General features: G+C 39.5%; 2 protein-coding genes and 1 non-coding gene across 4 annotated transcripts in view; 2 read left to right on the forward strand and 1 right to left on the reverse strand.

The window, feature by feature from the left end:
• Nucleotides 1-317: 317 nt before the first annotated feature.
• LOC121727672 lies at nucleotides 318-27736 on the forward strand. Of its 2 annotated transcripts, none has more exons than XM_042115636.1 (10): nucleotides 318-675; nucleotides 7628-7690; nucleotides 8613-8779; nucleotides 18416-18536; nucleotides 20066-20187; nucleotides 21147-21467; nucleotides 22403-22552; nucleotides 25113-25284; nucleotides 26907-26993; nucleotides 27342-27736. In XM_042115636.1, the coding sequence occupies exons 1-10, from the start codon at nucleotides 493-495 to the stop codon at nucleotides 27432-27434; spliced, it is 1479 nt and encodes a 492-aa protein (XP_041971570.1). In that variant the 5' UTR covers nucleotides 318-492; the 3' UTR covers nucleotides 27435-27736. The 2 variants fall into 2 exon arrangements, with proteins under 2 accessions (XP_041971570.1, XP_041971571.1); XM_042115637.1 differs by lacking the exon at nucleotides 318-675 and adding an exon at nucleotides 3586-3974.
• On the reverse strand, nucleotides 2155-2228 carry Trnai-aau. The gene has a single exon. It is a non-coding gene; the product is annotated as a tRNA-Ile (tRNA).
• LOC121727674 (peroxisome assembly protein 12) overlaps nucleotides 10219-27789 on the forward strand; it is a 31425-nt gene continuing 13854 nt past the window's right edge. The window contains exons 1-2 of the mRNA XM_042115640.1: nucleotides 10219-10229; nucleotides 26224-26233. The gene's annotated coding sequence lies outside the window, so the exon portion shown is untranslated. The remainder of the gene's footprint in view (nucleotides 10230-26223; nucleotides 26234-27789) is intronic.

Here is a 27789-nt window from a genome sequence, read left to right on the forward strand (position 1 = left end):
TACACATATTTGTCACACAGAAAACCAATTTCGGTTTAGTTTGACAGCTCGAGATTGTTGCTCTATTCCGCTAGGTATATTAACTTTATGATTTGAACTGATTGTAACACAGCGCATAAAAAACCAATCAGTGAGGCCCATTCACTGTAGGACTGCCGTGCAGTCCTCCGTGAATGGGCCTCTTAAGACGTGTTACACGTACAAGTTGGAGTTTTACGTCTTTATTAACTCCTGTCGTAGCAAAAAAAATTGGATGTCAATGTCATTTGAACTGTCATCTGTCAATCAATTGTCAAGTGTGAACTGTGAAGTGTCATTCTCATTTCACCTTCACGGCAGTTGCCTGGTAAATTTATGCATTTTGTTTAGTTTTGATTTGTTTGCAGAGATAAAAACTACATTAGAGATCGGACATAACGAGTCATACAGTGTTAGTTACCTATTTCCTATGCACAGTTTGTTTAGTGGCAGTGCTATAGTATGATCTGAGTGATGGGGAATCATAGCAGTCATCAGTCGAAAAGTGGCTCCGAGTTGGGGAGCGGGTCCAACACCCCCCGGGGCTCCACACGAGGGCCGAGGCCCAGCCTGGGCGGGGAGTCGCAGGGACAGCCCGAGGAGAAGAAACCAGAGACGCAGACAACCTCGCTTGTACCCGTTGAAAAACTTGCTAAGGTAACGTTTCCGTGACGTAAGTCGTAAAACAAATAATAAAACGTTATTAACCGTAAAATATGATTCTAGCATTGTAATTATTCGCTATTATGTCTGATATAACTTTGCTTGTCTTTGCTGTAAAGATAAGCTGTAAGTGGATGTTTGAAATTGAAGTCAGATGAATTTTCCTAACTAGAGCCTTTCCGCGCTAAACAACAATGCTATTGTTTGCCATAACCTTGATATCATTTTTGACACTTGACTGATAATGAGAGTATACCAAGTCATTGTGAATAATTTTCTATGAAGCCATTTGATTCAAAGGCTATTTTTGTATATATGGGGTATTACTATATACATTATGTATTTATAAACATTCTTTTGATTATCTTGTATGAGACAAGATGATGATTAAACTGAGTTTAATCTGTCAATAGTGGATTCTTGGAAATCTATTGTTTTCGCAGTCGAATTAGACCACTTGGTAGTTGAAACACTAAAACAGGTTTTATCTGCTTTTACTGTGAACTGTAAACTAATTAAGCAAAAAATCACATCCACATACTTTATTATTATGAAAAGCTTTATGGACATAGACAAATCATACTGAAATTCAAACCCAAATAAAGTCCAATCTTGATATAAGTGTCCATTGGCTTTGTTTCATGACCTTCACAACCATGAAAAGAAATAAAAAGTAATGGCTCATATAAAGCTGAAATTGACTTTCACAATCACTTTAATGAAATAAGTATTTTTTGTAACATTACTTGCATAAGATTCTGATTTAATTCATGAAGCCTCAAGTGACCACATCCGGCCTCAATAATAATAGATAAGCTATTGTGTCTTGTTTTTCCACAATCGAAATCCAGTTTAATAACTTTTACTAATCTGAGTTACCTTGAGTTCTATTTTAAAATTTTTAAATTAAAAAAAAACAATTAATAGTAGGATTTTGGTACATAAAATTGCATAAATGGAACATTTCTGCTTATATTTTCTTAATTATAATTTATTACTCTATGATTATACTTAGTAAGGTAACCGAAAGAGGGTAACTCAGGGAGTCATTCTGAACAACTTTTGTTCCATAACTTTTGTAAATTCATTATTGTATTAAAATTGAATGAAGACAGTGTATGAAACAAAAAACATACAATTAGTAACCATAACTTACCTAGAAATGTTATTTATATAATATATTATGCTAGTAATATTGTTTATACCATCATTCAATTAATCGCACAACCTACATAGTACTTAGATACAAAATTTGCAGTAGTATTATTGTTTGTGAAAAATGTAATTGACTCTGTTAATGTTCAACTCCCAAGTGGTCACATTTGACTGCGATAACAATACATTTCCATGAATCCACAATCGAGGGACAAACAAACAAGTTTTATGTACTCCCGATGTTGACTTTGCGTGTATGGTTTTATAATAAACACTCAATTGATTGATCTAGGAAAAAAATATGAAAAAAAAGTTTCGTGGCCCATGAGGGGATCGAACCCGCGACCTTCGCGTTATTAGCACGACGCTCTAACCAACTGAGCTAATGGGCCATTGTACATTTTATCGAAATTCTCGATATTCTAATTCAACAAATACCTATATAATTTTCTTTTTTTTTCTACTTTCAAAGTTATTTTAAAAATATATACTCTTACGTCAGTAGCATGGCGTCATATTTCCTGTTTTAAATTACTGATTATATGCACTCACCTCTTGTCGCTATATAGCTGTCCATACTGTGCACTTTCATCTTCGATTTTCGTCATCTTCTTTCATTCAACTTTCGTTTTGGCGCATTCAATAATAATTGTATGAGTCAACGAACGCAACGCCAACATTGTCATTTTTGTTCAGTTGCAGTGACCAACTGTGCCTGTCACATTATTGTAACATGTGCGACGAAAACTTTTTACTGGGTGGAATATGTGCGACTTATTTTGGTCATAAGAAATTTCAGAAAAAAAAAGAATGAAGCTAAAGTTTTGGATACGGTCAGAGCTCATGCGTCGCGGGCGTGCCTCACGTGCGCTGTTGATTGCGCAGTGCGCTAATAGCCTATAGCGCATGCCCTTGATGAATAAAAAAGGCACAGTAATAAAATAAAATAAATAAATACAATGTTTACAATCAGCTCAATCAAAGCCGAGCGATGCGACATAGAAATGGAAATAGCTGATCGTGCGGTGCGGACACTTGCCGTCGCTTGTCGCTGATGTTTGTCGTGACTCACTAAACTTAATGCCAGTTTCACGAATTAAACGAGCACTTAACAGGCACTTAGTCCGAATTCCAGTAGCGCTTGCTATTATTAACATAGAATATGTAATTCCTATACGAATATGTATTCCCTGATACAAAGAGCAAAAAAGATTACAAGAATTTCAATCGACCATTTACTTTAGCGCTTAGTTAGTATCTCCAATGAATAAATAGCAAATGTTTAAACATACAAATGAAAGCATTTCCTTCAGTTCGAGTTACTTTACAATTTACATCTAGAACCATTTCGATAACAACAAGAATAAGAAGACAAAAGAAAGAAGTCTATTTATTATCTTAGAATCTCCATGTGTACACTAGTACACATGGAGATTCTAAGATAATAAATAGACTATAAAATAATGCAGCAATAAGAACGCCAGTGCCGAATTTATATTTTTGTGAGTAGGCCACTTCATTTCCGCCGCCCCATGTACGTTATCTGTAGGGCATATTCTATGGATGCTACCCTAGGAGTAGGACGACGTCCCTATGCCGTGGCCTATAACGGCCTACTTATTTATAAATCCGCGTCTGGAGAACGCGACATGTCGCGCAACTTTGCCATGTGCACAGCTTGCAGTTATCACAAATCTGATAGCTAACGTGATTGTACTGCTAATGATATGATTGTGGTATTAGTAAGCAGTGCCGATCCTGAAGTGTGGCTCTTGAGTTTTGACGCATAATACCGAAACAAAGGGCACCAAAAAAGAATGGCACGATGAGCCTAGACAGCCAAAAATGACGTTAAAGAGTAAAGTAGAAGAAAGCTTGAAGAAGAAATAAGAAAATAAGTACCGAAATACTGTGGGACCAAAAAAACCGCTAAAAGATATTGAGCGAAACCTGGAAAAAGTGCGAGCTTAGGTAACTGCAGTCAGCAAAAGGGGATTTCCCTCTGAAAACGGAAAGAGCCACTTCCTAAACCCTTAATGATGGAGAGTCCCTCACCCACCAAGGAGCTGAAGTTCAGCATTGTGGGGATCCAGGTGAAGAGGATCCGTCGGCAGAACAGTGTCAAGCCGATATGCAAGGTATTGCCGATGTGCCGATGTTTTTCAAAAGATTTCTGTAGATTCTTAAATAGGTTCTTCATCAAACAATAAGTTTTCGGGAGGTTCACACGTAGGGATTTCCATTGCCATAAAGCTAAATAACGCCAACGAATTATTGGTGCTTTGTCATCTTTTTCTAAAACTCGGCCTTTGCATCCGTAGTAAGTAGATGATATACTTATATTTAAAACTGTTCTGAGCGAAGTAACCACCTAACATAATATATAAATATCCTGGTAAACACTAGAGAAGAGTCCGCCCTATCTAAGGTTGTTCTTAGACAGATAGAAGAACCAATTTAAATGTAATCTAAAATTGTTGAATTCAAAATAACAGAGCAAGTCTTTCTCTGTTATTCTGAATTTAATATAAATCGTTTATTCCCGTAAAGCTTGTACTTAAGTAAATGATATTAAAAACTATTCGTTTCAAAGTTTTATATTGGTTGCTGCTTATGTTAGAAGCAGAATTTACAACTTCTTCGAAGTTGAGCGTGATCCTTGAGTCGATTGACAAACTGTTGACCGCCTCGGAATGGCCACGTGCGAGCAATGTCAATAAACAGGGTCGTGAGTAAATAGACCTAGATTAGTAGGGCTTTCCGTTGCGTCCTAGGTTTTCCTTATGTCAGAAAATCTAGAACACAAGTGCGTAATGCAGAAGTTGACTTTACCTACTACAATTCATACTTTTCTCATTCTCTATATATGAGAAAAGTAGGTATGAATTAAAGGTAAAGTCGACAGCACTTTAAGCTTTTCACTTGTACTACGAGCCTTACGTATCTATTACTAGATTTTAATAATAATAGTGGTCGTTGTTTGCATTATATTTGGCAACTTTTTTAGAGTCTCTAGGGGGGGGGGGGCAGCTGCCCCTCCTTGCCCCCCTTGGCGTCGCCCTTATTCTTAAGTGTGCGTATTGTAGTGTATGTAATGTTTTATTTGTTAAAAATTTTTATGACAAAAGCATAATTTCAAAATAACATTAGCTCGATGCACTCCTTCACCATATAAACTATAACTGTGCAAAATGTCATTCAACTACGTTTCCCCATGTTTCGTCAAGAGGGATACAAATTTTGGCTATATAGATTACCACCGGCACCGTCAAAGCTTCTAGTTTTTTGCCCAATTCTATGAACATAAAGCATTTCTACTAAACGATCAACCTATGGTTATGGACAAAAGCAGCTTCAGACACCTATTAAACACTATCGACCATTAGATATTTAAATGCCTAGCGGCTACTTAAAATATCACATCGAGTATGACTGATACTGCAAGTTTAACAATTCACTATTCAGAAGTGTTCCTAGTTCTCAGTTCTCAATGAACGCCGCAAGCTTAGATGAATGATTGGTCTCGCGCTCGTGCTACGACCGCGCGCTACGAGTTACGACCAATCATTTATCTAAGACCGCAAGATTATTGCGCAGTTACTTGAGTATCAATAAATATGAATTGTAATGTACTTAATTGAATAATTTATAACAAGTAGTTGTAATTATTCTATACTAGCTGTTGCCCGCGACTTCGTCCGCGTGGACTTCAGTTTATAGCGCGCGATGTCAACAAAATTGGTGTCAAAAGCTTTTATAAAAAAAACCCTGGTACCCCTTAAATCAAAATAGCTGTGCAGGGTGTAGGTACAGAATATTTCATTTTTTTTAAATTAAACTTTATATTTTATGCCAAACTTTAAAGCTTATTTAGGCCCATAATTACACAACTTTACCCATAAACTATTTATATCATTGATAAGTTTAACTTTTAAGGGTACGTCACTGCATAGATAAAGTACTGAGTTATTTAATAACGTAAAAAAGGAATAACAATCGAAAAAAAATCGAAACTCGTATGCAAGATGATACCACCTCTTATAGAAAGAAGTCTGGGCAAGCATCACCGCGATGTAGAAGACGCACGGCGCCATCTATTATGAATTTTTGGAACTAACTTAATTTGAACAAATTTACGCATTTTCACCCCCTCACAACCCTTTTTTCCAGCAAAAAGTAGCCTATGTCCTTTCTCAGGCTTTAGACTATCTGTATACAAAATTTCATTACAATCGGTTCGGTAGTTTTGGCGTGAAAGCGAGACAGACAGACAGACAGAGATACTTTCGCATTTATAATATTAGTATAGATTTTCGCATTATTTACTGAGATCCAAAAAGAGGTCGTGATTTGAACTCTTTGTTTTTATTTAAACCAGCTGCAAAAAAGACGGTGTCGTGACTCGTGACAATCTCTCCTCGTTAACCATTTTTACACCAATAATTCTTAAACAAGCAACAATAACTGTTACGCATAATTAATTTCATAATTCCTTGTATTAAATTGGTGCCTCAAATTAATGGTTCAATAACATGCTGAGTGCTGCTTAAAACAATGGGTCGTAACTCGTAAGTTGTAACTGTCCGTCTGTCGTCGCGTTTACTGCCAACTTGAGGTTACAGTCATCAGGGCCATGACATTGGCCATACTGACCTAAAAGTGTGCATACAGATCAGCCATCAACCAAGAATGTTTAAGGAAAACTAGGAGAGTATAATGCGTGTTACAGCACAGATCACTAAAGAGTTACCTATAACGTTAGTAATACTAGTTCACGTTATCCTCAAACAAATGATGAAATAGAAACCTTGGATATTGGGTGATCTTTTAAGATCTTTTTAAAAGGGATGTTTTCTTTGGTAAATACAACTTGCCTAGCGAAAGAGTAGTAACGCTGATAATAATAAGTTATAACTTATAATATGTTTCCTGTCATAATGGCTAAATATCAACAGTCATCAAAATCTGCTTAAGAATTTTTCTGCTAATTCAATAGTTTTACCAGACACAGACCAATTAGGTCTAGCTTTTTGTAGAAGGCCTGTTTCCAGCTGTAGACATCACATACCGTAACGTAAGCACAGATTACTCAATAGTTAAACTGACTAACCTGAAGGCTGAAACATCATCAACCGTTCAAGTGTTATCAAATAACTTGTTTGACGATAAAATTGCTTAATAGACCAACATCAACGTTCACAATTTAAAACACTCAATCTCTAAAGCATAATAACCCTGCAAGCAAGGCCCGAAGAAGTAAAAATGGTATGCCATAAAAATCACATGTTTTACGATCGCCAGCGGTACCCTGACGGTAAACAACGATTAACTAATTACCGATAAGCGTTGCCGATTATGCGATACGATGGATAGCTATATCGGTCATAATCGTTATTCTTAGCCCAGCCAATGTCAAAGATAAGTGTAACTTTTTTCGATGAGTTTGGGTTGACGTAATCTTTGGGTCTGGAATCTGGATCCTGAATGGGGCATCCTTTCAACTTGTTCAGCCAAATCACAAGGTGAAGATCGCTATCAGCAATTCATAATATGGTTTAAATAGCGACTACAAAATGGGTGGGTACTACTGGGTGCTCAATAGAATCTATTGAGCTAGATGGGATGGGCTCATGGTCATAAAGTAGGCATAAAAACGGTGCATCTTTATATTTTCAAAAGTCAACTTCTCAAACATCTAAGATTACCTAATTGTTAAATTGTAAACATGTAACTAACGTAACCACTAACAAGCCTACTGAATCTTCCATTAAGAAATTCTTGTTTATTTCAGTTGCTGGTGCAGAGATCACAGAAAGAGGATGGCATCAACGGCGTCACTGAGAAATCGTTTACAGTAAGTTAATTTTACCTAAAACCTTTAGTAAAACATGCTGCAAATCATTTGCTTTTGAAGTGAAACGTATGATAGTGGCAGTATGATAGTAGCTTCATGATTTCGGATAACGGAGCAGGAGTTCAATTTCGTGATAAACGAAATTGAACTCCTGCTAAAAACCTTAAGATCAAAAAGATAAGTGGAAGGCGCAGTCCTCGGTACGTACTGCGTATTGCACAACATGCGCTATAAAATAGAATAGAAAATTATTTATTTGTACAACTTTAAGCTAAACTTAAACTTAAAAACACAATAAGTATAGGAAAACCATGTACAAATAGGCGGTCTTATTGCTAAGAGCAGTTTCTGCCAGACAACCTCTATAATTGCCCCCTCCAGTTTTGCGGAGAGACCTAAAGGCTTAAAGTTCAACATGTGTGGCGGTAACCACAATTAACCCCACAATGCCCCACATTGCTGCATCGCGTCATCGACATTTTCTAAGTGCGTCGGTATAATACAGTGTGTTTGTGTAAACACTGTTATCCTTGAAACCATCAAATGAGACCGTGAAAACTTTTTCTATGAGAACAATGCTGGGAACTCAAAAAAATCCGTCTTCATACCCATACAAATTGCCGATCAGGGCATCCGTATGGGTATGAAGACGGCATTTTTTTTTGAGTTTCCAGCATTGTTCCCATAGAAAAAGTTGTTCATTTTGACGGTCTCATTTGATGGTTTCAAGGATAACGGTGTTTGCACAAACACACTGTATATACGACTGCTGGAATGTATTCCGTGGCTTTGACCTGACCGAGCATACCACCTCGCTCGGTCGGAAGATCTTCCTTTGCGGCCTTCACGCATCACATGGACTATATCTTTGCCCAGCGATCTTAAACTTGTGCTCTGCCTATACCTTCTTGTTTCCTTCTAGAAGTATCTGTTCCCCATGTACCCGGATCTAGCGCGGCACTTCTACAACTACATCCACGCCGCTGGCAAGTGCAAGAACAAGCACGTACCGCTCGCCACCTTCCGCCAGCAGTGCGAGCGCGTGCTGGCCATGTTGGATGATGGCATCATCATTGACACATACGTCAGGTGGGTATTCCAAAGAAACATGCAGATATTGTAATAGATTGACCATAGTCCATGCATTGCTGAAAGTTTCTCTACTATTTACACGTTGTACCATGGTCGACAATCATGACAGAAATGCTACATTTTAAAAAGCGTTAACGATGCAGATCATGAGCAGTTGACAAATATTCCCCTCTTCTCACAATTTCGTATTCGCCTGTGATTATCCATAGTCCAACTTGTGCATGCCGTATCTAGCTACATTTTACATTGATTCTATGTATATCATCAACTGCTGTCGTCCCCGTGTCGTGTTGTTTATACATATGAGAATCACAAAAGAGACGAAATGAAAACTCTTATGACCAGCTGCAGTATATTTTTCACCTCTTACAACAATATTGTCAATTGTCATACAATTGACCTAACTTACTATATCTATGAACAGTAACTACTTATAAAGTATAATCTATGCCTCAATCCATCAATACTTAAAGTAAACTGTCGGAACTAAACATAAAGATCTTCCGGTGCCGTATACGGCCTGCCGCCTGCGCGTGCGCATTGAACATGGAGCGTTCATGAGCAAGGCCGTTAGCGCCGGGGTCGACCGAGACGAATCTATTAGCGTGCAGCTATACCAATAATTAAACGATAGTTAAACGCCCGTTACTGATATATAATATGTAGGTATATACGGCGCCAGAAAATCTCAATATTATGTAGCCTTCATAAAATACAGTGTTGAGTTGAAGAAGCAATTCGTAATCTTAGCCTATTTAAGTGTCTATGGATTAAAAACTTACCAAATAGTCTGTGGTTTCTCTTAGTTCACTGCTTTACTCACCAGCTGGCGCCCTCTACTATGAGAATAGGCGCGACGTCATCTGTCAACTTCATAGCGTTCGTAATTTTTTACCGCGCAAGCCGTAAACATTTTCTTAAGTGTTTTTTTATTGTTAAAATAGAACACAGTAAGTATTTAGTGTTGGTGTAAAAAAAGTGCTTCAGGGTGAAATGAGTGTGGATAGAAATACACAATGTGCAAGTCCTGTCGCCTCGGACGAGGGACAGGCTTGTAACAGTAGCGGAGCCGATGCAGGCTCCTCATCATCGGAGGATGAGGCTGGCTTTGCTTCTCCACCACCTAACAGGCGTCGTCGTAGGTATCAGGGATGTTGCGAATATTCGCATCCGCATCCGCTAATGCGGAGCATCCGCGCAAATTTGGACATCTGCATCCGCATCCGCATTAAATCAATGCGGATTTTCATGCGGATGCGGATGTCTTACGAGTTGCGACAAGAAAGAAAAGGCGCGGGTTTGATTTACGAACCTGAAGTCGTAACCGCCTTGACTCGGAAAAAACGACAATTTTACTATTTAGAAAGAAAGAAAGAAAACCTTTATTTGTCATACGTGGGAGAGCCATGCTTCGGCACGAATACATTATTTTAATAAATCTCGTAGGGTTCAGCCTGAGTTTGCAATGTAAGCAGAAAAAAATGAAATTATTTACGACATCACATTAGAAACCCCAACAATAACATTATTTCTCCACTATTTAATTAATGTTATTCTACTTATAAATCTTCCTCTTGAATCATCAATCTATTTATTAAAGAAAACCGCATCAAAATCCGTTGTGTACTTTATTTATATAAAAAGAATTTATATAATATATATTATATAAATTCTTCATTTATCTTATAATATGTTAAAAATCTTCTGTACGTGTATTTGTAATTGAACTCTACGGCTACGGCTAGACCGATTCTGATTATTTTTTTTTGTGTTTTATTTAATAGGTTCGAGAATGTTTTAGATTCACAATACGGTTTAAAAAATTATATAGGATACAAAACATCCGCATCCGCATCTGCGGATGTGAGCCTTTTAAAATCCGCATCCGCATTCACATCCGCGGATGTGTAAAAATCGGGATCCGCAACATCCCTGGTAGGTATGTACAGAATCCTTATGCCGATCCATGCGTCGATGTATTGATGGATCAAGTAAGTCGGATTTAAAACTTCGTTTCCGAACTAGTCAAACAATGCATAACACCAACACTCACCATGTCATAAATAATTGCTTACCAGGCCCTAGTCACGCTGTTCAGTCTAGTAATTTGGAGTCAAATTTCCTTAAAAAACCATGTACTTCATCAAATAACCTCACTTTAGGTGAATTAAACATTGATTATGATGACAAGAAGATTATACCTTCTGCTGATAAAGACCGCATATTAGAGCTGGTAAAGTACCAAAAATTCAAAACAAAAAAGCGATGCAGTCTTATGCTGCAACGTCTGAGTTTATAGGTCTTAAAATAAATGAAGAACTTTGTCATTTTAGTAAAAATAAAGACTATTTAGCCTCTACAAAGCAGCTATTAGCTAGCTTATCTAACGTCTTACTTGAACAGAGACAATTACTGCAAACAGGACTCCGGGGGATTGTTGACTGGACTTCAGCGGATGCAAAAAATCTTAATGCCAGTTCTCTCTGTGAGAGATTTTTAACAAAATTTGGTCCTGGATCTAGTATTTCAAGGAATTCTGAGCTGTTCATGCAGATAATCTGTGGAAAAAGGGCAGAGTGCATTGAAGTTAGGCGGGATCGCATTCTTAAAGAAATAGCAAATTCAAACCTTAGAGCTACTTTACAAAACGTTCCACCAAGCTCGGAATAATTATTTAGTCGAGAGGGCTTACAGCCTATTATTCAGTCATTAGGTCACAGACTTGGTTGAATATGCCAAGTCACTTAAAAGAAAAGAGGTCTAGTACTTCATTTAATCAACATTCAAATAAAAGACAGAGATTTCCATCTACTAAATCTTATAAAGGGGAGAGAAAAATAAAGACTATGCCCAAAAAGAACCGGCCCTTTCGTCGAAACAACCAAACAGAAAATACAAGTTTCCACACTAAACAAAGTGACAATCCAACGAGGGTGTTCAGGGGTGGATATTTGAGAGAACATGTAGAGGCTTGGAAGAAGTTGGGTGCCAACCCGTTCATCCTAAGAATTATATCCAGTGGCAAAATAGCATTCAAAACAAAACGTCCTCTACATTACCCCAAACAGGAGTATCCAAAACAAGTTCTCAACAAGAGTAACTACAAATATGTCAGCAGTGATCAAAGAGCTGAAAGAAAATAAAATTTTAAAACACCCTCCAGTACTCAATGCAGGTTTCCACTCAAAGATGTTTCTTGTAACCAAAGCAGATGGAGGAATACGCCCGATCTTCGACCTCAGGGGCCTAAACGCACATGTCGCCGTAAAGCACTTTAAGCTCATTTCACAGGCAGATGTGATAACCTTCTTACAGGACGGGGATTGGTTGGTCAAGATCGACCTCCACCAAGCATATTTTCACCTGCCTGCCTAGGCATAGCAGGCATATAATATAACTGTTTTGCATTACAACAAAAAAAAATATTATGTGCCAAATAAAACACAGTGTTGAGTTGAAGAAGCCATTCGTGATCTAAGCCTATTTAAGTGTCTATGGATTAAAAACTTACCAAATAGTCTGTGGTTTCTCTTAGTTCACTGCTTTACTCACCAGCTTGCGCCCTCTTCTATGAGAATAGGCGCGACGTCATCTGTCAACTTCATAGTGTCTTCACTCACCAGCAAGACCTTGCTGCAACACTGTGTCTTATTTGGCACATAATAATTGTTTTGTTGTAATGCAAAACAGTTATATTATATTTTGCTCATATTTTTAAGGGTTCTGTACCCGAAAGGTAAAAACGGGACCCTATTACTAAGACGTTGTCTGTCCGTCTGTCTGTCTCCAGGCTGTATCTCAAAAACGGTAATATCTAGATTCTAGAGAGTTGAAAATTTTACATAATATTGTGTACATATTTCTGTTGCTGCTATAACAACAAATTATCCTAAAAAATCGGCCAAGTGCGAGTCGGACTCGCGCAAAAAGGGTTGCGTATCGTGATAGAGCGAAAGTACGCAAAAATTGTGTTTGTCGTGTGGGAGCCTTATCAGGAAGTGGTGAAACAGGGTCTTTACATAGGTCTAGATTATAATGAGGTAGTGGACGGCTTAGCTAGGGAGGCGATCTCCGATGGTATTCCGTGCTCAATGTTTCCGATGTACAGCGACTTTATCAGCGTTATTAAAAAACAATGTTATGACATGTGGAGAGAGTATTTTGATGAAGTTTCTAAATTGAAAGGAATATGGTACAGGACGATCCAATCGCACCCGCCTAAATCTCTTTGGTTTGACGATAAAAAGATTGTATTAAGTAGGACTGAATTAATTGCTGCTTTGAGGCTTCGGTCCGGACACATTCCGTCAAATAAATTCGCCTTTTTAATGGGTAAATCTTCTTCGCCCGATTGCCCGAGATGTAATGTGGTCGATGATATATATCACGTTTTGATGGAATGTGTCTGTACTGGGGGCTCAAGATCTTGTAGGTCGATAGATGTGGGTTTTTGTAACAGTCTGGCCAATCCTTTCTCGGATATGGCCAGAGAACTGTACAAATTGTTGCTAATCAAGCGCTGGTAAAATTGTTATATTTTGTTTATTTTTTATTTATTTTTTTGTTTGTTTTTGTGATAAGTACCTGTTTAAAAGTTTATTTTTTGATTTTTATTGTATGTATGTGAATTCGGGTGTCATAATCGCTTTGCGATTAAACCCTTAAATAAAGATTTAAAAAAAAAACAGGCTCTTAGTAATAGGGTCCTGTTTTTACCCCTTTGGGTAGGGAACCCTAAAAGTAGGTCAGTAGTAGGGAATGCAATACCGGGATACCGGGATCCCGAAATACCAGGATCCCGCATGAATTTTGCGGGACTAATCCCGGTCGAAAATTTAGCGGGATCCCGCGGGACTGGCGGGATTACAAAAAAGCGTAATTCATATGTGTAACGTTGCGCGCGGGAGTGCGTGAACTGGCTACAGGCAGCCCACTAAGCAATTTACCATAAATTCACCAATTGTACCAACCAGCGTGGAAGCTGAGCAAATTTTTCAGCTGCTGGCTACCTTGTGTTGTATATCAGGAGCCGTTTGGCCGACGACACAATTAATACCTTAACATTTTTAACATACTTTTATATATAAGTTGGTTAAAAAGCGTTTTTTAGTTTTTTTAACAATTTTTTTTACGTAGCCATTTTCAAGAAAAGTTTAGTTATTTTTATTTAATAGTTTTATATCTAAAGTCTGAAGTATTAATAAACCCTTGTAAAAAAAGTGTCCGACAATGTTTGTTTTATTTATGTTTCTAAGAATAAAAGGAGTTCTATCAAGTAAAGTCATTATAACGATTTATTTTAAAAGTTTAAGTCCACCCTGCGGGATCCCGCAAATACCGGGATCCAGCGGTATTGTGATGGTTCAGTCCCGCAAATACCGGGATTGAAATTATCCTGCGGGATTGCATTCCCTAGTCAGTAGTAAACGATTTAATTTTAATGTAAACAGGGAGCTTACTCCCGAAACTGATATCGATTTCGATTTTCGATTTCAACGGTTTTTGACACTTTAGACATGCTTTAGACATCTCCGCAGCACGATCGTTCGCTATTTTAGCGCACGATCGTGCTGCGGATCGGTTTGAAACTAATTCAACCTCAATGGATTTTGCTATTTCTGACAGCTATGCTAGCGCACGATCGGGATGTGGCTCAATTTGGAACTAATCAGCATCGAAACATTCGCCAAATCGAAATCTTAGGTGCTCGCGAGAAACAAAATTGTCTGAGAATCGAATTTCAGATCGTTTACAAACGTCAAATTTCACGGTACTCGTAGCAACAGAGGCATCGACATAGATTGAGATCGATTGTTGCCGAGTTAGGTAATATAAAAGTTTTTAGGGTCACTATGGTATCGATTGTATGGTGTCGTTTTATTTTTTGTTGATAATAAATATTAATTCATTATTTTTTAAACATAATAATATAGCTCGCCTGCAAGCTGTTTTAATGTGATTGATGGCACCTCCAATGTATCTCTACAGCTATACGGTCCCATTTAAGTTTGGTATCGTGCTTAGCTTGGCTTGCCCGCATGTACCCTTTTGCGATTCCTGGATTTTCTTCCAGGAATCTCAACAACATTTATAGGTTTTTTTTTATGAAAGAAGGGGGCAAACGAGCAAACGGGTCACCTGATGGAAAGCAACTTCCGTCGCCCATGGACACTCGCAGCATCAGAAGAGCTGCAGGTGCGTTGCCGGCCTTTTAAGAGGGAATAGGGTAATAGGGGAGGGTAGGGATGGGAAGGGAAGGGAACAGGGGAGGATAGGGAAGGGAATTGGGCCTCCGGTAAACTCACTCACTCGGCAAAACACAGCGCAAGCGCTGTTTCACGCCGGTTTTCTGTGAGAACGTGGTATTTCTCCGGTCGAGCCGGCCCAATCGTGGCGAAGCATGGCTCTCCCACATATAAATAAGTAAGGTGCGTCGGATGGACCATTATTGCCCAAATAAAAACTAACTTTTGATGTCTACAAAATATATTAGAATATGTATAGGTACTTATGACAATGCTAAGTGTAACTACAAAAGAGAATTTACTTACATATTTGTTTAATGTCAAGATGTTCCTTAACGAAAATAACCATTTTAAACCCAATAAAGTAGAAAATGAGCACATCCATCTAATGTTTCTAAAGAAATGTATTTTTATGGTAAGTATGACGAAAAAACACAAACATTACATAATATTTCATATTTTTCGTAACCTTCTAATAATTTTAAATAACAATACAACTTTGCCATAACGACGTTGACAAGACGCCATGTCAACATCTCGATTTTGATACGATTTTGTTCCGGAATTCCTACGCGTTACAATGACATCAAAAACGAAATCGAAATCAGACTCGTATCAAGTTGATATCACTTTCGGGAGTAAGGCACCTGAATCTTTATTTGAATACTTGTTATTGTCTCCAAAGAGAATGTCATATACTACGTAACAAGAGGTCGGACTTAGAAGAAAAAAAATTAACATTTATTATTTTTTTAAATTGAAACTAAAGTTAAAAATTTTAAGTGCAAAACCTTCCACTCTAAACGTACCAAAAAAAAGAAATGAGCTCAAATAAATGTTTTATTTCAATAAACATTATTGTACATAGCTGAATAAACACAAAACAATAAAACAGATTTAATCCACAAGTATTAGGCAACAAATCCGTCCGCTGCGTACGCTCCGATTCCGATCCAGTGGACGCGCACCTTTATACATACACAAATAACTATTATTACTTTGTTTTATTACACCCTGTACATACGACAGCTGAACTCTATCGCGTGGGCTCAGGGCCAGCTGTATACCACCTCACTTGATCAGAGGATTTTCCCTTAGTGGCCGCACCTCTCATAATCCCATACCTTCCTTCTCCTCCTCCTAAAATCTCCTTAACAACCATTGCCTGCAGACTAAAATGTTGCTAGTATAGTACAGGAACCTAAAAATCTGAAATTAATGAAAAGTTTTTCATTTACTACATTTCCATACATAAATTATTATAGTTAATAACCTTAACGTGCAATTAATTACTACAATAAATCAATAGACACATTTCAACACTTTCGAAATTAACTGCATACATACTGATACATTATAATATATCTTTTTCATATTATTATAGTTTAAGTTGTAAATTATTATCACAGACTACTTAGGGATACTACGTATATTATTATACAAATATGCAAATAATCACTATGACATACTTTGTATTAGAACACGGTATGAGTGGTATGACATAGTTATGTTTTGCTTCAATTTATCAATTTACGGTTATATTTACATTTACAATGGCTTACCTTTTGTTTTTCAATAATTAATCCACTAATTTACAATCTTTGAAAGAGTTGCTACAAATTAATTTTCACTAACTACAAATCGAACTTTGAGTTTTAAACTTCTTCTTCGTCTTTTTTATCAACCAATCACAGTCGATCTTGCTTAAAAATGTACAGATTATCCAACTTAGTTTAGGTGCTACGTTTAAATTTGGAACCCAATTTTTTTTGTTCAAAAGTTTCACCCACCTGATTGTCTCATTATCTGTCAGACTGTCACGTTCATAGATAACCTATAAGTAGAAGTGAAAAACAACAACACTTTACTAGTTACATCATCATAAGTAAGTAAAAGTTAATAATTCCTTAACTTTAAATCGAAACCTAACAGAGACATTTAGGTTGGGATGCACCAGTGCAGAGGCGTGGTTAAAGTTAAAGTTATGGTTATAATTATAGTTAAGGCTAACTTTAACCTTAACTTTGACCACATAATTTGACAGATGACAGCTGGTCCGACAAGGCTTGAAATGAACGTGGGTGGGGGTGCTGCTGGTAAAGGAGAACTGTCAAAAATGGCGTTTTCGTATGATGACAGCGTTAGTTCCTTTTTTCGTCACGTTTATTGAAATCCTTGTCGAGCTCAAGCTTATGATTAAATATGGCGTCCATTATTTGACTTTAACCAAAGATTTGACATTTTGCATTGTAGTTATAGTTAAAGTTACTGTTATACCTAATGTAAGTTGGTGCAACCCACCCTTAATGATGATTATTGATTAAACTTCAATGTAATGAAAGTTTCACAGATAACGTATCGGGCTCATCTAAGTTATCTTAAAATAATCATAATAATTCGTCTACGAGTGTGGCCTTATGAATCTATGTAACCAAAGATTAATCGCCATTTAAGAGTGGTCACCACTCGTCCTCAATAAATCTTAATACATTACAAAAACGTTACGTCTGTCCTTATAACTCAAACGGGTGGATTTTAATTGAACTCATAAACATTTATAGTGTTCACTTGATAATATTATAGTTGTAGCTTTACTATTCATATATTAATTACAAGTAAAGTATAATTTTGTCTCTTGAACAGCGTTGCCAGGCGTCCCGATATTTTAATCAAAATAAGACCGCGCGGGACAGGCTCTGTCACGCTTTTCGGGGATAACTCGCAGTACATTTTATCGCGATAAAAAGTATCCTTTGTCCATTCCGGGAACATCGAAGATTATCCATACCAAACATCAAAATCCGTCCCGCGGCATAAGCGTGTAGAGGTAACAGATAGTCAGACACACTCTCGCAATTTTAATATTAGAGCGCTTACAGAGGAACGGCACTTGTCGACGCGTGCCGTCGACAAGTGCCGTTCGTCTGCGTCTGTAAGAAGCCTAAGGTTGGGTTGCACCAACTAACTTTAACTGTAACTATAACTTTATAACTACAATGCAAAATGTCAAAGCTTTGGTTAAAGTAAAAAATGGAAGCACTCAAGACGACATATTTAACCATAACCATAGGGCTCGACAAGGTTTTAAATGCACGTGGCGAAAAAAGGAACTAACGCTGTCATCACACAAAAACGTCATTTTTGACAGTTCTCCTTTACCAGCAGTGCCCCCGCCCACGTTCATTTATAACCATGTTGGACCAGCTGTCATCTGTCAATTTCTCCGGTCAAAGTTAAGGTTAAAGTTAAAGTTAAATTTAGCCTCAACTATAACCATAACTTTAACCTTAACTACGCCTCTGGTATAAATGACAAAATATTTGCTATTTACGCTGTCACCTGCGCCCTTCGTTCTCAACTCGTGAGCTGATGATGAAGCCTCTTCCAGGATGTTCAGCTCGGGCACAGAGGAGGCGGCGGTGACGCCGGAGGACCTTCGCACGCTGCTGCACATCAGCTACAAGCTGTCCATGGACCACTACCCCGAGGGCCCGCAGACCTGCCTCATGGTGAGTGGAATACCGACCCCTTTAGCGTGGCCACGGTAGGAATGCGAAAGTATAGAAGCACTGTGCAGATAAACTAAAGGTACTGTTCTGAACTTTACCGTGTCTAACCGCGAACGACAAAATATATTCAAATAAAATGCCACTTTATGACATAATGTACTATATGGTTGTGAAATTATATGTAAGAATATGTCCTGTCATCGACAAAAATATTTTTTACAGTGAGTTAATTTTTTCGTCTTCCTCTTTTATTCGGCGTGTCTCACTGAGCACATGTTTTATTAACATAATATTTAGCATTCGAAATAAACAATCACTCAAAATCGCCTTATGTCTTAAGGCAATGCTAAAAATAAATCTCAACAGACCAAAACCATACCCGATGGGTCTTAAGTCTACGTATGCCGGAAGCCTATCTGTAAAACAATCAATACGTAAAGCCCGACATTTACATTATCATCCTATAGTGTTTAGCAAAGTGCTTTAGACAAAGATCGACGATAATTCTCCCGTCAGTCTGGACTAGACTGATAGACTAAACTGACCGTGTCTAAGATAATGTAAATCGGGCCTAACAACAAAATATATGACGTCATTTATTTACCGTAGGAATTGTTTGAGTATCTCACATGAGTCGCTCACATGAATGAGGAACTCATGACATTGATTAAATTATCAGCAAATAACATGGCAGACAGACAATAATAAGATTAAAAGTATAACTCGAGTCTCAAATTTTAATATTATAGTCTTTGTTACCTGAAAGAATACAATATTATAGAAACCCATTAAAGGTGCCCATGCTTGACGATCGATCGAAACGACAATTTGTCGTTTCGATCGATCGTCAAGAAAATCGTCCAATCGATCTTTTGAACGTAAAATCTTTTTTTTTTTTTGAGATAAGGGGGCAAACGAGCAAACGGGTCACCTGATGGAAAGCAATTACTTCCGTCGCCCATGGACACTCGCAGCATCAGAAGAGCTTTAGGTGCGTTGCCGGCCTTTTAAGAGGGAATAGGGAAGGGTAGGGATGGGAAGGGAAGGGAAGGGAATAGGGGAGGGTAGGGAATAGGGTAGGGGATTGGGCCTCCGGTAAACTCACTCACTCGTTTTTCTGTGAGAACGTGGTATTTATCCGGTCGAGCCGGCCCATTCGTGCCGAAGCATGGCTCTCCCACGTAAGAAATCGTTTGCGATATTGCTACACACGTACAATTTGTCGTTCGATTTTAACATCGAGGAGATAAATCGTTACGATAATTGTCCCGTGTGGCCACCTTTGCACTCATTAAAATAAGATCAGAAGTTTAGACACTACGGGAGAATCTACATACACTGAGTTCGTGCCTCATGGGTTTTTTTTTAGGTGAGCAATTATAAGGAATTCTGCGGACTGTTTTGTCCCAGCAAAGCCTACGATACCTTCGATTCTTCTGCCAGTGTCAAATATGTTATTCTTTTAACGACGCCGGGCAAAAATCGTATAAAACTTAAATAATCTTTTCGCAATCTATATACCTTTTCAGATAAACAAGACGCTGTCCGCGGTGCTGCGCGGGTGCTTCAACAACAAGGCCAGCCACAGCGTGGGCTTCGTGGTGCGCTGGCTGGAGGAGCACTGCCACAGACTCATCTTCCCTGTACACAGGTAACTCAAAAACTATATCACGTTATGATGCCGCAATACAGGCTGATCAATGAATTAAAAGAGCTCCTGGGCCCTAATTCATAATGCCCAATTTCACTCGGATTCGGAAACTTCATCGCGCGTGTCGTGTCGAACGGGAATCGCGAATCGCCCTGCTAGCACAGCATACAGCCTTCTGTCAGTATCTGCCGATGCTGTAAAGATCTAAGAGCAAGGGCGTCGCCAAGGGGGGGCAGGGAGGAGCAGCTCCCCCCCCCCCCCCTGGAGATTCTAAAAAAGTTGCTAAATATAATGCAAACAACGACCACAATAATATTAAAATCTGGTAATAGATGTAAGGCTCGTAGTACAAGTGAAAAGCTTCATGTGCTGTCGACTTTATCTACAATTTATACCTACTTTTCTCTATAAAATTATTTGAAATATAAAACATATGGATTATATGTGTAGCCGGATATATTAGCTAGGTTATGTAGTAGATAACTTACAAGTTTTATTAAAATAATTAGGGAAAAATGAGTTATTGTCCGTATGTTACGAAATGTTACTTGTTCGATTCTTCCACTCACCTCTTGAAAGAAAAGTTTATTTCTACGGACGAACAGATAAAGTAACAAAGACAGTCACTATTGTCTCTAGAATCCTTAAGTCCGTCTGTTCAGCGTTTGTTTAAACGTCAATATGCCTACTTATATCTCTACAACGCCACTGACATCTAAAATACCTAAATAACAGAGAAACAACTATGGCCGGTCATAGACGGACCGCATCTTGCAGTCGAAACCGACTGCAAATAGCGGCCGCCGCACGGCGATCTGCATTTTCCATTCTAAATTCATATCCGCAATTCACGGACCGCTCGAGCAGTTCTGCAGCGGTCGGTGCAAATTTTAACGCGACCGCTCTAGAGCAGTCGATACCGACTGCAACTTCCGTCTATGGCCAGTCTTACTTCCCAGATACTGCGTCCACATGCTGGCGACTCGTCACCGCGACCTCGAGGCGGCCGAGGCGCCGGGCTCCGGCCTCGAGCTCGGGACCCCCGTGCTGGAGCGCGCCGGGGGCCGCGGGGGGCTCCTCCCCCTGTCCGCCGCGTGGTTGATCGCCGGTACCGCCCCCCCGCTGTACTCCCGCCCCGCGCGTCCCCCACCCGCCCCCGCGCCCGCCGCCTGGCTGGCGCGACTGGTGTGCACGGTGCCGTCACACTGGGAGCCGCTCTACGCGTCAAAGGACCACGGACTAGGATGTAATCGGTTCCTACATCACACGTTGGCGTACAGGTCAGCTGATTTAAATATGACTATCCATTCTAATATTATAAATGCGAATGTGTGTATGTCTGTCTGTTACCTCTTCACGCCCAAACCGCTGAACCGACTTTGCTGAAATTTGGCATGGAGATAATATTTTGAGTCTCGAGAAAAGACATAGGATAGTTTTTATCTCGGAAAAATGTACGGTTCCCGCTCGATAAACGAATTTTGGCGCAACATAGTTGCGGGCGTCATCTAGTAAATAATAAGTGCTTGTCCTGAATGTCAACATCTATTTTTCATCCTTGAAATAATTTTATCCTCGTTGTATCATGTCAAATACATCGAGCGCAGTCCTGAAACGCGTCTATCCAAGTATATTCTGAGATCGTGCGACACAAACAACCTTAAACTTTTTAATCGGGACTTAACGCGACTTATTTAAGTAGTAATGCTACTACGAGTACATACTTTTTCTCGACATTTCGGCCGTGTTGCAACGGCCGTGGTCACGAGGGGACTTGAGTCCAGTCCTCGTGGTCATGAGGGGACTTGAGTCCCCTCGTGACCACGGCCGTTGCAACACGGCCGAAACGTCGAGAAAAAGTATGTACTCGTAGTAGCATTACTACTTAAATAAGTCGCGTTAAGTCCCGATTAAAAAGTTTAATTATAATGCAACGCGAAAGTTTAAAATGTTATCTTAACAAACAACATTTCAATGAGTCATGACAACGTCTGAAATGATAACAGTGGACTGAAGTATAATATATTCCCCACATCGTATCCTATAGAAAAATAATGTTTGCCGGATTAACTTGTACAATAATAATAAATACATGCAAAGCTTAACAGAAATAGCTTAACATTTAACACAGATTTAACTTTAACCCAAATCTAAGTCTATCACTCACATGCTAAGTTCTCATCACCATGCTAAACATATACTAGTATCCTTACAGGGGTCCGACGATAGTGGTGATCGACGGCCTGCCAGCGACTGGCGACAGCGACGAGCACCTCACCGCCGTGATCTGCTGCCCGCAAGAGTGGCGGGACACCCACCAGTACTGGGGCGGGCCGGACAGTGCGCTGCTGCTGCTGTACCCCACGTGAGTACAGCGGGGGTGGGGGTGCAGGAGGGGGCGACACCCACCAGTACTGGGGCGGGCCGAACAGCGCGCTGCTGCTGCTGTACCCCACGTGAGTACAGCGGGGGTGGGGGTGCAGGAGGGGGCGACACCCACCAGTACTGGGGCGGGCCGAACAGCGCGCTGCTGCTGCTGTACCCCACGTGAGTACAGCGGGGGTGGGGGCGGGGCTGCAGGAGGAGCGACACCCACCAGTACTGGGGCGGGCCGGACAGCTCGCTGCTGCTGTTGTACCCCACATGAGTACAGCGGGGGTGGGGGCGGGGCTGCAGGAGGGGGCGACACCCACTAGTACTTGGGCGAGCCGGACAGCTCTCTGCTGCTGCTGTACCCCACGTGAGTACAGAGGGGGAGGGGCGGGGCTGCAAGAGGGACAGCGCGCTGCTGTACGGTGTACCCCACGTACGAATACGTAACAGGAGTGACGTCACAATTGTCATCATTCTTAAATATTCACCAAACGATCATCTTTTCCGTTTTCTGTAAGAAATAAACTCGACTCAGAAGCAAAAGATTGGTTTTTAATGTTAATTGATAAATATGAAATAATAATATTATACTATGTACTTCCCAACAAACATTTCAGTCGAGTAAGAAGAAATTACGCGATTCATAGTTGTCTAAACGTCGCAAAGAAGTCGTTTTATGCTGTTACCCGACATAGCGCCTCCAATAGTTATACGACTAGTTGTCGTGTAAGAACGTCGTAGAAACGTCTTTACGACTGATTTATACGACTATTACACTACATTCAGTCGTGTAACCAGTGTGGTGGTATAAGAAACGTCTATGCGACTTTTACGCTGACCTTCATCGTATTAGTGTTGCGAATACTACCTTTACACGACAATAGTATTAGAGTTTTATAAAATACTCTTACACGTCATTCAGTGAATTTGAACCCCTCTTTACGACCTTTAGGTGACGGAATGTAGTATAAGAGTTAAAAAATTCACCAAAGTCTACAATCACCGCCATTCATTTGTTTCTTTGTAAAAATAATTTAACGTAGTTGTGATGGATAGAAAAAGCTGGGCTAGTGTAAAAAAGAGCGGAAACTTTAAGAGAAAAGTAAAAAAGAACTATGCATCATTCCTTTCCTCTAATTGCATCATATCGAATATAGGTACATGGCAAGCTAATTATAATACAACTGGAGATGGTTCCGTACAAAATTTTATAAGTTCTGTGTAGAGTAGTTCTGTGCAGAGTAGTTCCGTGCAGAGTAGTTCCGTGCAACTTAATTGTAATCCAAGCTCAGATAGTGCTTATTATTACAGAAATCACATTCATCGTCTGGGTAATGATCGTATATGGCAAACAAAGCGCAACTCGGACACCAGAAAAAATCAAAATTTATCATGTATTGAACAGTTTCCTTAGTTAGCATGAAATGTGCAGGGTATTCGGCACTATTGGTATAAAATCCGCAACCAAAACACCGATCAGCGCGTACAAAATGTGTAGATTTCCATGGCCATTTTAAATTCATACGTATCAATGTAATGAAATCTAATTTATTTAAAAACTTATCAATATCCATTGTATCACGATTGATTTCTTTACTCATTGATCAACTAATAACTGTATAGAAAGATTGATAAGGTTTTAGGCTCTTGTTAATAACTTAACTGAACCCTAAACTCGATTCTATGGCGGAATGTTTATGCGAATTGACACAGCGCGTGTTGTGTAGAAGTTATCTAGGAGTCTCGTTTTGCACTTTGAATCGTATAGAGGTAACTGTTTGCACTTTCTTTAAAAATACTAAATGATATATCATTTATTTTAAAAATCTCACTGGCGCATTTATTATTTACTTAAAACTAGCACGTAAAACTCGATAAAATTTATTTCCCATCAGTGCAACAGCCCTTGAACTTGAGTTTCGAAGTAAACACACAACAGAATAAATAAAATGGCTGAGACTATATCCAACAATAAATTTGACAGTCAGTTTCTTCCCGACAGCATTTCATTAATTTAATATAGGTACTATCCAGTCACTTTTACAACCAAGTTTCGTACAGTTACTCAATTGAATGTCGTGAAGCAGCGGTGAAAACCGCTACAACGCGACAAAAAGTGCGCTACACGACTTCTTCACGACTTCTTCACGACCACTTCCCGACAAAAAATGCCCTACATGACTTCTTTACGGCCAAAAAGTAAGTTATGCGACGGCTACAGGACTTGTATACGTCATTGAGTCGTGTAAAATGGGCCTTTTCTTGGTGATGTCGACGTTTTAGCGACGTTGCGGCAACCAGCTTATACGATCAAAAGTTAGAGTTGGCACGTTGCGGCGACCAGTCAAATGTTTGTTGGGTTGTATTTGATATGTCAAACAGCTATTCAGTGTTTTGTCTTTGACTAGTCGTTATTAACTCACATAATAGACAGACAGTGTCAAGCAAAAATATATTTGAATGTTATGTTATTAATTTAGTAAGACAAAAAGACATTAGTATTATAGTTACAAATGCATAAATCTCGCTCGCATAAACCGTAAATTTTTCAGTTTCGCGGTCGTAGAGCACGCACCGAAGATGCTATACCTGAACTCGGCTATCCGGGGTTACCCGAAGGGGTTACGAGCGGGGTCGGACCCCCGCAAACCCCTGCTGTCCGTCGCCGAGGGGTTCGACACATTCGACTTCAAGGGCGTGCCCTACTCTCTGAGGGCTATTGAGGTAAGCTTTGCTAAGTAAGAGTAAATTAAGAAAAAAAACAATCAGTGTTTTCGATAATTATATCGGTTGCCACCAGAGGGACAGTAGGAACTTTCGTGTCAAATGTCGTGTCAGATAGAGATATGACATATTCCAGCTGTTTGACACGACAATTGACATGATAGACCCTACGGCTACATAGCGCCATTTGCTCATCATTACTATTTATTATTGAACTCATCAAATTACTCGAAGTTGATTACAACCACAGAAGTAAATCAAGACGGCTAAGCGGGTGCAGTACACGTGTTTCAATCTTGCTCTGTCGTGCAAGATTCATTAAACGTTCATTCAGTCAGCGCGCACTTCTCGACTTGATTACACCGGAGCGGTTGTGCAAAATGCCTCGTTGTGCAGTGTCTAATTGTAAAAAAACAGAAGTACGAAAATGAATCGGTCAAAAGAAGGTATTTCTTGCCACGGGTAAGTTATTTTTTTAACTAAAAGCAAAGCAAAAATTGACACGAGCGATTCTTTAGCTACGCACGCGCGTCGCCATTCTAGATTTATTTCTGTGATTACAACCTTTCATGAAGACGTATATAGACTCAAATTTTCCAGCAATGAGCTTAGCGTTTAAAACACAAATTAACTATTAATTATTAAAACATCGCTGTTGCAGGCACAGATACGGGATAGCAACTGATAAGAACGATTCTAGCACGAACAGACAATACAAATAACCATAAGTTAAAGTACGAAATCCTACGTATTCTGTGACCGGACTATAGTAATGACTAATGACTAATGAGAGTGCTCTGAAACGATTATTAAGCTGTTGCATAAATGTTATCGCATCAAGACATTTCGTAACGAAAAAACCTAACACACTCCACTCCGAGCGGTGCGGCGTTGCCAGACTTTGACACGGTGTTTGTATACATGCGACTAGTCGATAAGTTGATAAAATATGCTACGCAATAGCTTTACCGCGGCAGTCCCCAGTGCCACACGTATTTTTATTTTTATAATAATAATAAAATGTGTTATTCAAACATAAATACAATGCACTGCACACACTAAAGCAAAAAAAAAAAACAAACAATAAACCAAAAGAAAAAACTCACTGACCTCCATTATATAATAGAGGTCAGTGAAAAAAACTGCTTAACTAAAATAAAACAAGCAACAAAAAAAATATGGCATCATTGGGCAGTGCATTGCATAATGCCGAAAAGGATACCCACTCAGGTGTATGACCACGGCGCAGAACACTGCACCGCGGTACCTGATCTTCCGTGGTTCCTATACATATTACGCCTGACGCACGACAGATTCAACATAAATAATAATAATAACTTATAATAATACTATACATATAATAATACAATAAAATAATAAAACATCATTTAGAATACTTAAATAAGAGTACGGTAGCTGCTATTTACGATACGGCACGGCATAACACCCGCACGGGCTGCACCTGTGACGCAACGACATTCCAGCTTCAGGAGATAAGTGCCTATTTCTCGCGCTTCAGTGCCTGAAACGAAGTTGTACGGGGAGCGCGCGCACCGCCTGTGACCTACATTATTGTGTAGGTCACAGGCGGTCGGCGTAACGTATTTTTGTTATGTTTTCAGGTGTGGGGCTGCGGTGACGCGGCGCTGCGTGAGACGCAGCTAGAAATCAAAAAGTGGCAAGTCAAAGAGGCTGAAAGACAGAGACAGGTATATGTTATATCCTTATTTGTAATTAAGCTTACTTTTACTCTAGATTTTTATCGATTCATTAGTCTCATAATCCTGCATCGCGCTATGGAAGTTTCGAAGAATAACAAGATACATATTATTACAACATCTGAAAGAATGTCAGTGGGCTTCGGCCTGACCGAGCATGCTATCTCGCTCGTCAGAAGATATTCCTTTTCGGCCGCCACTAACTTTGTTAAAATGTAATGTGCAAGTGAGTGTGCATGAAATGAAATGTGCAAGGCAGGATATTTTGACAAGCAATTAATCAAGCAAGCCTTAGCAAAAAATCAAATTAATTAATATTATCATAATAATATGATTCAGGTGAAGATATCGGCGGCGGACTGGATCGACCATCCCGACCGTTACCTGCTGCAGCTGGCCGGCCGCCCCGAGTACAACAACACCGCCAGCTAGTAAACGTGTTAAGTACGTACGTGCGGGCATGTGATGCGTGTACGTACGTAAAACGAGTACGTACCTGCGGGCGTGTGACGCGTGTGCGTACGGCTTGTACGTACGTGCACTACGTGCTCGTTGTGTAAGTGAGGTCATCGACGCGTGTACGTGTGGGCATGTGGCACGAGTACGCACTTGCAGGCATGTGACGCGCGTACGTACGGCCTGTGCGTACGTGAATGTTGTGTGGGTACGTACGGGTATGTGACGCATGTACTATCAGAGAAGTTGGTTCCTGGTTGCAGATGGGGGACCTTCGTAGTTTGGCCGCGTTACGTCAAACCCAGCCGACAGATCACAATTACCATCGAAT

The sequence above is a fragment of the Aricia agestis genome, chromosome 6 (assembly GCF_905147365.1).
Source record: "Aricia agestis chromosome 6, ilAriAges1.1, whole genome shotgun sequence".
NCBI lineage: Eukaryota > Metazoa > Arthropoda > Insecta > Lepidoptera > Lycaenidae > Aricia > Aricia agestis.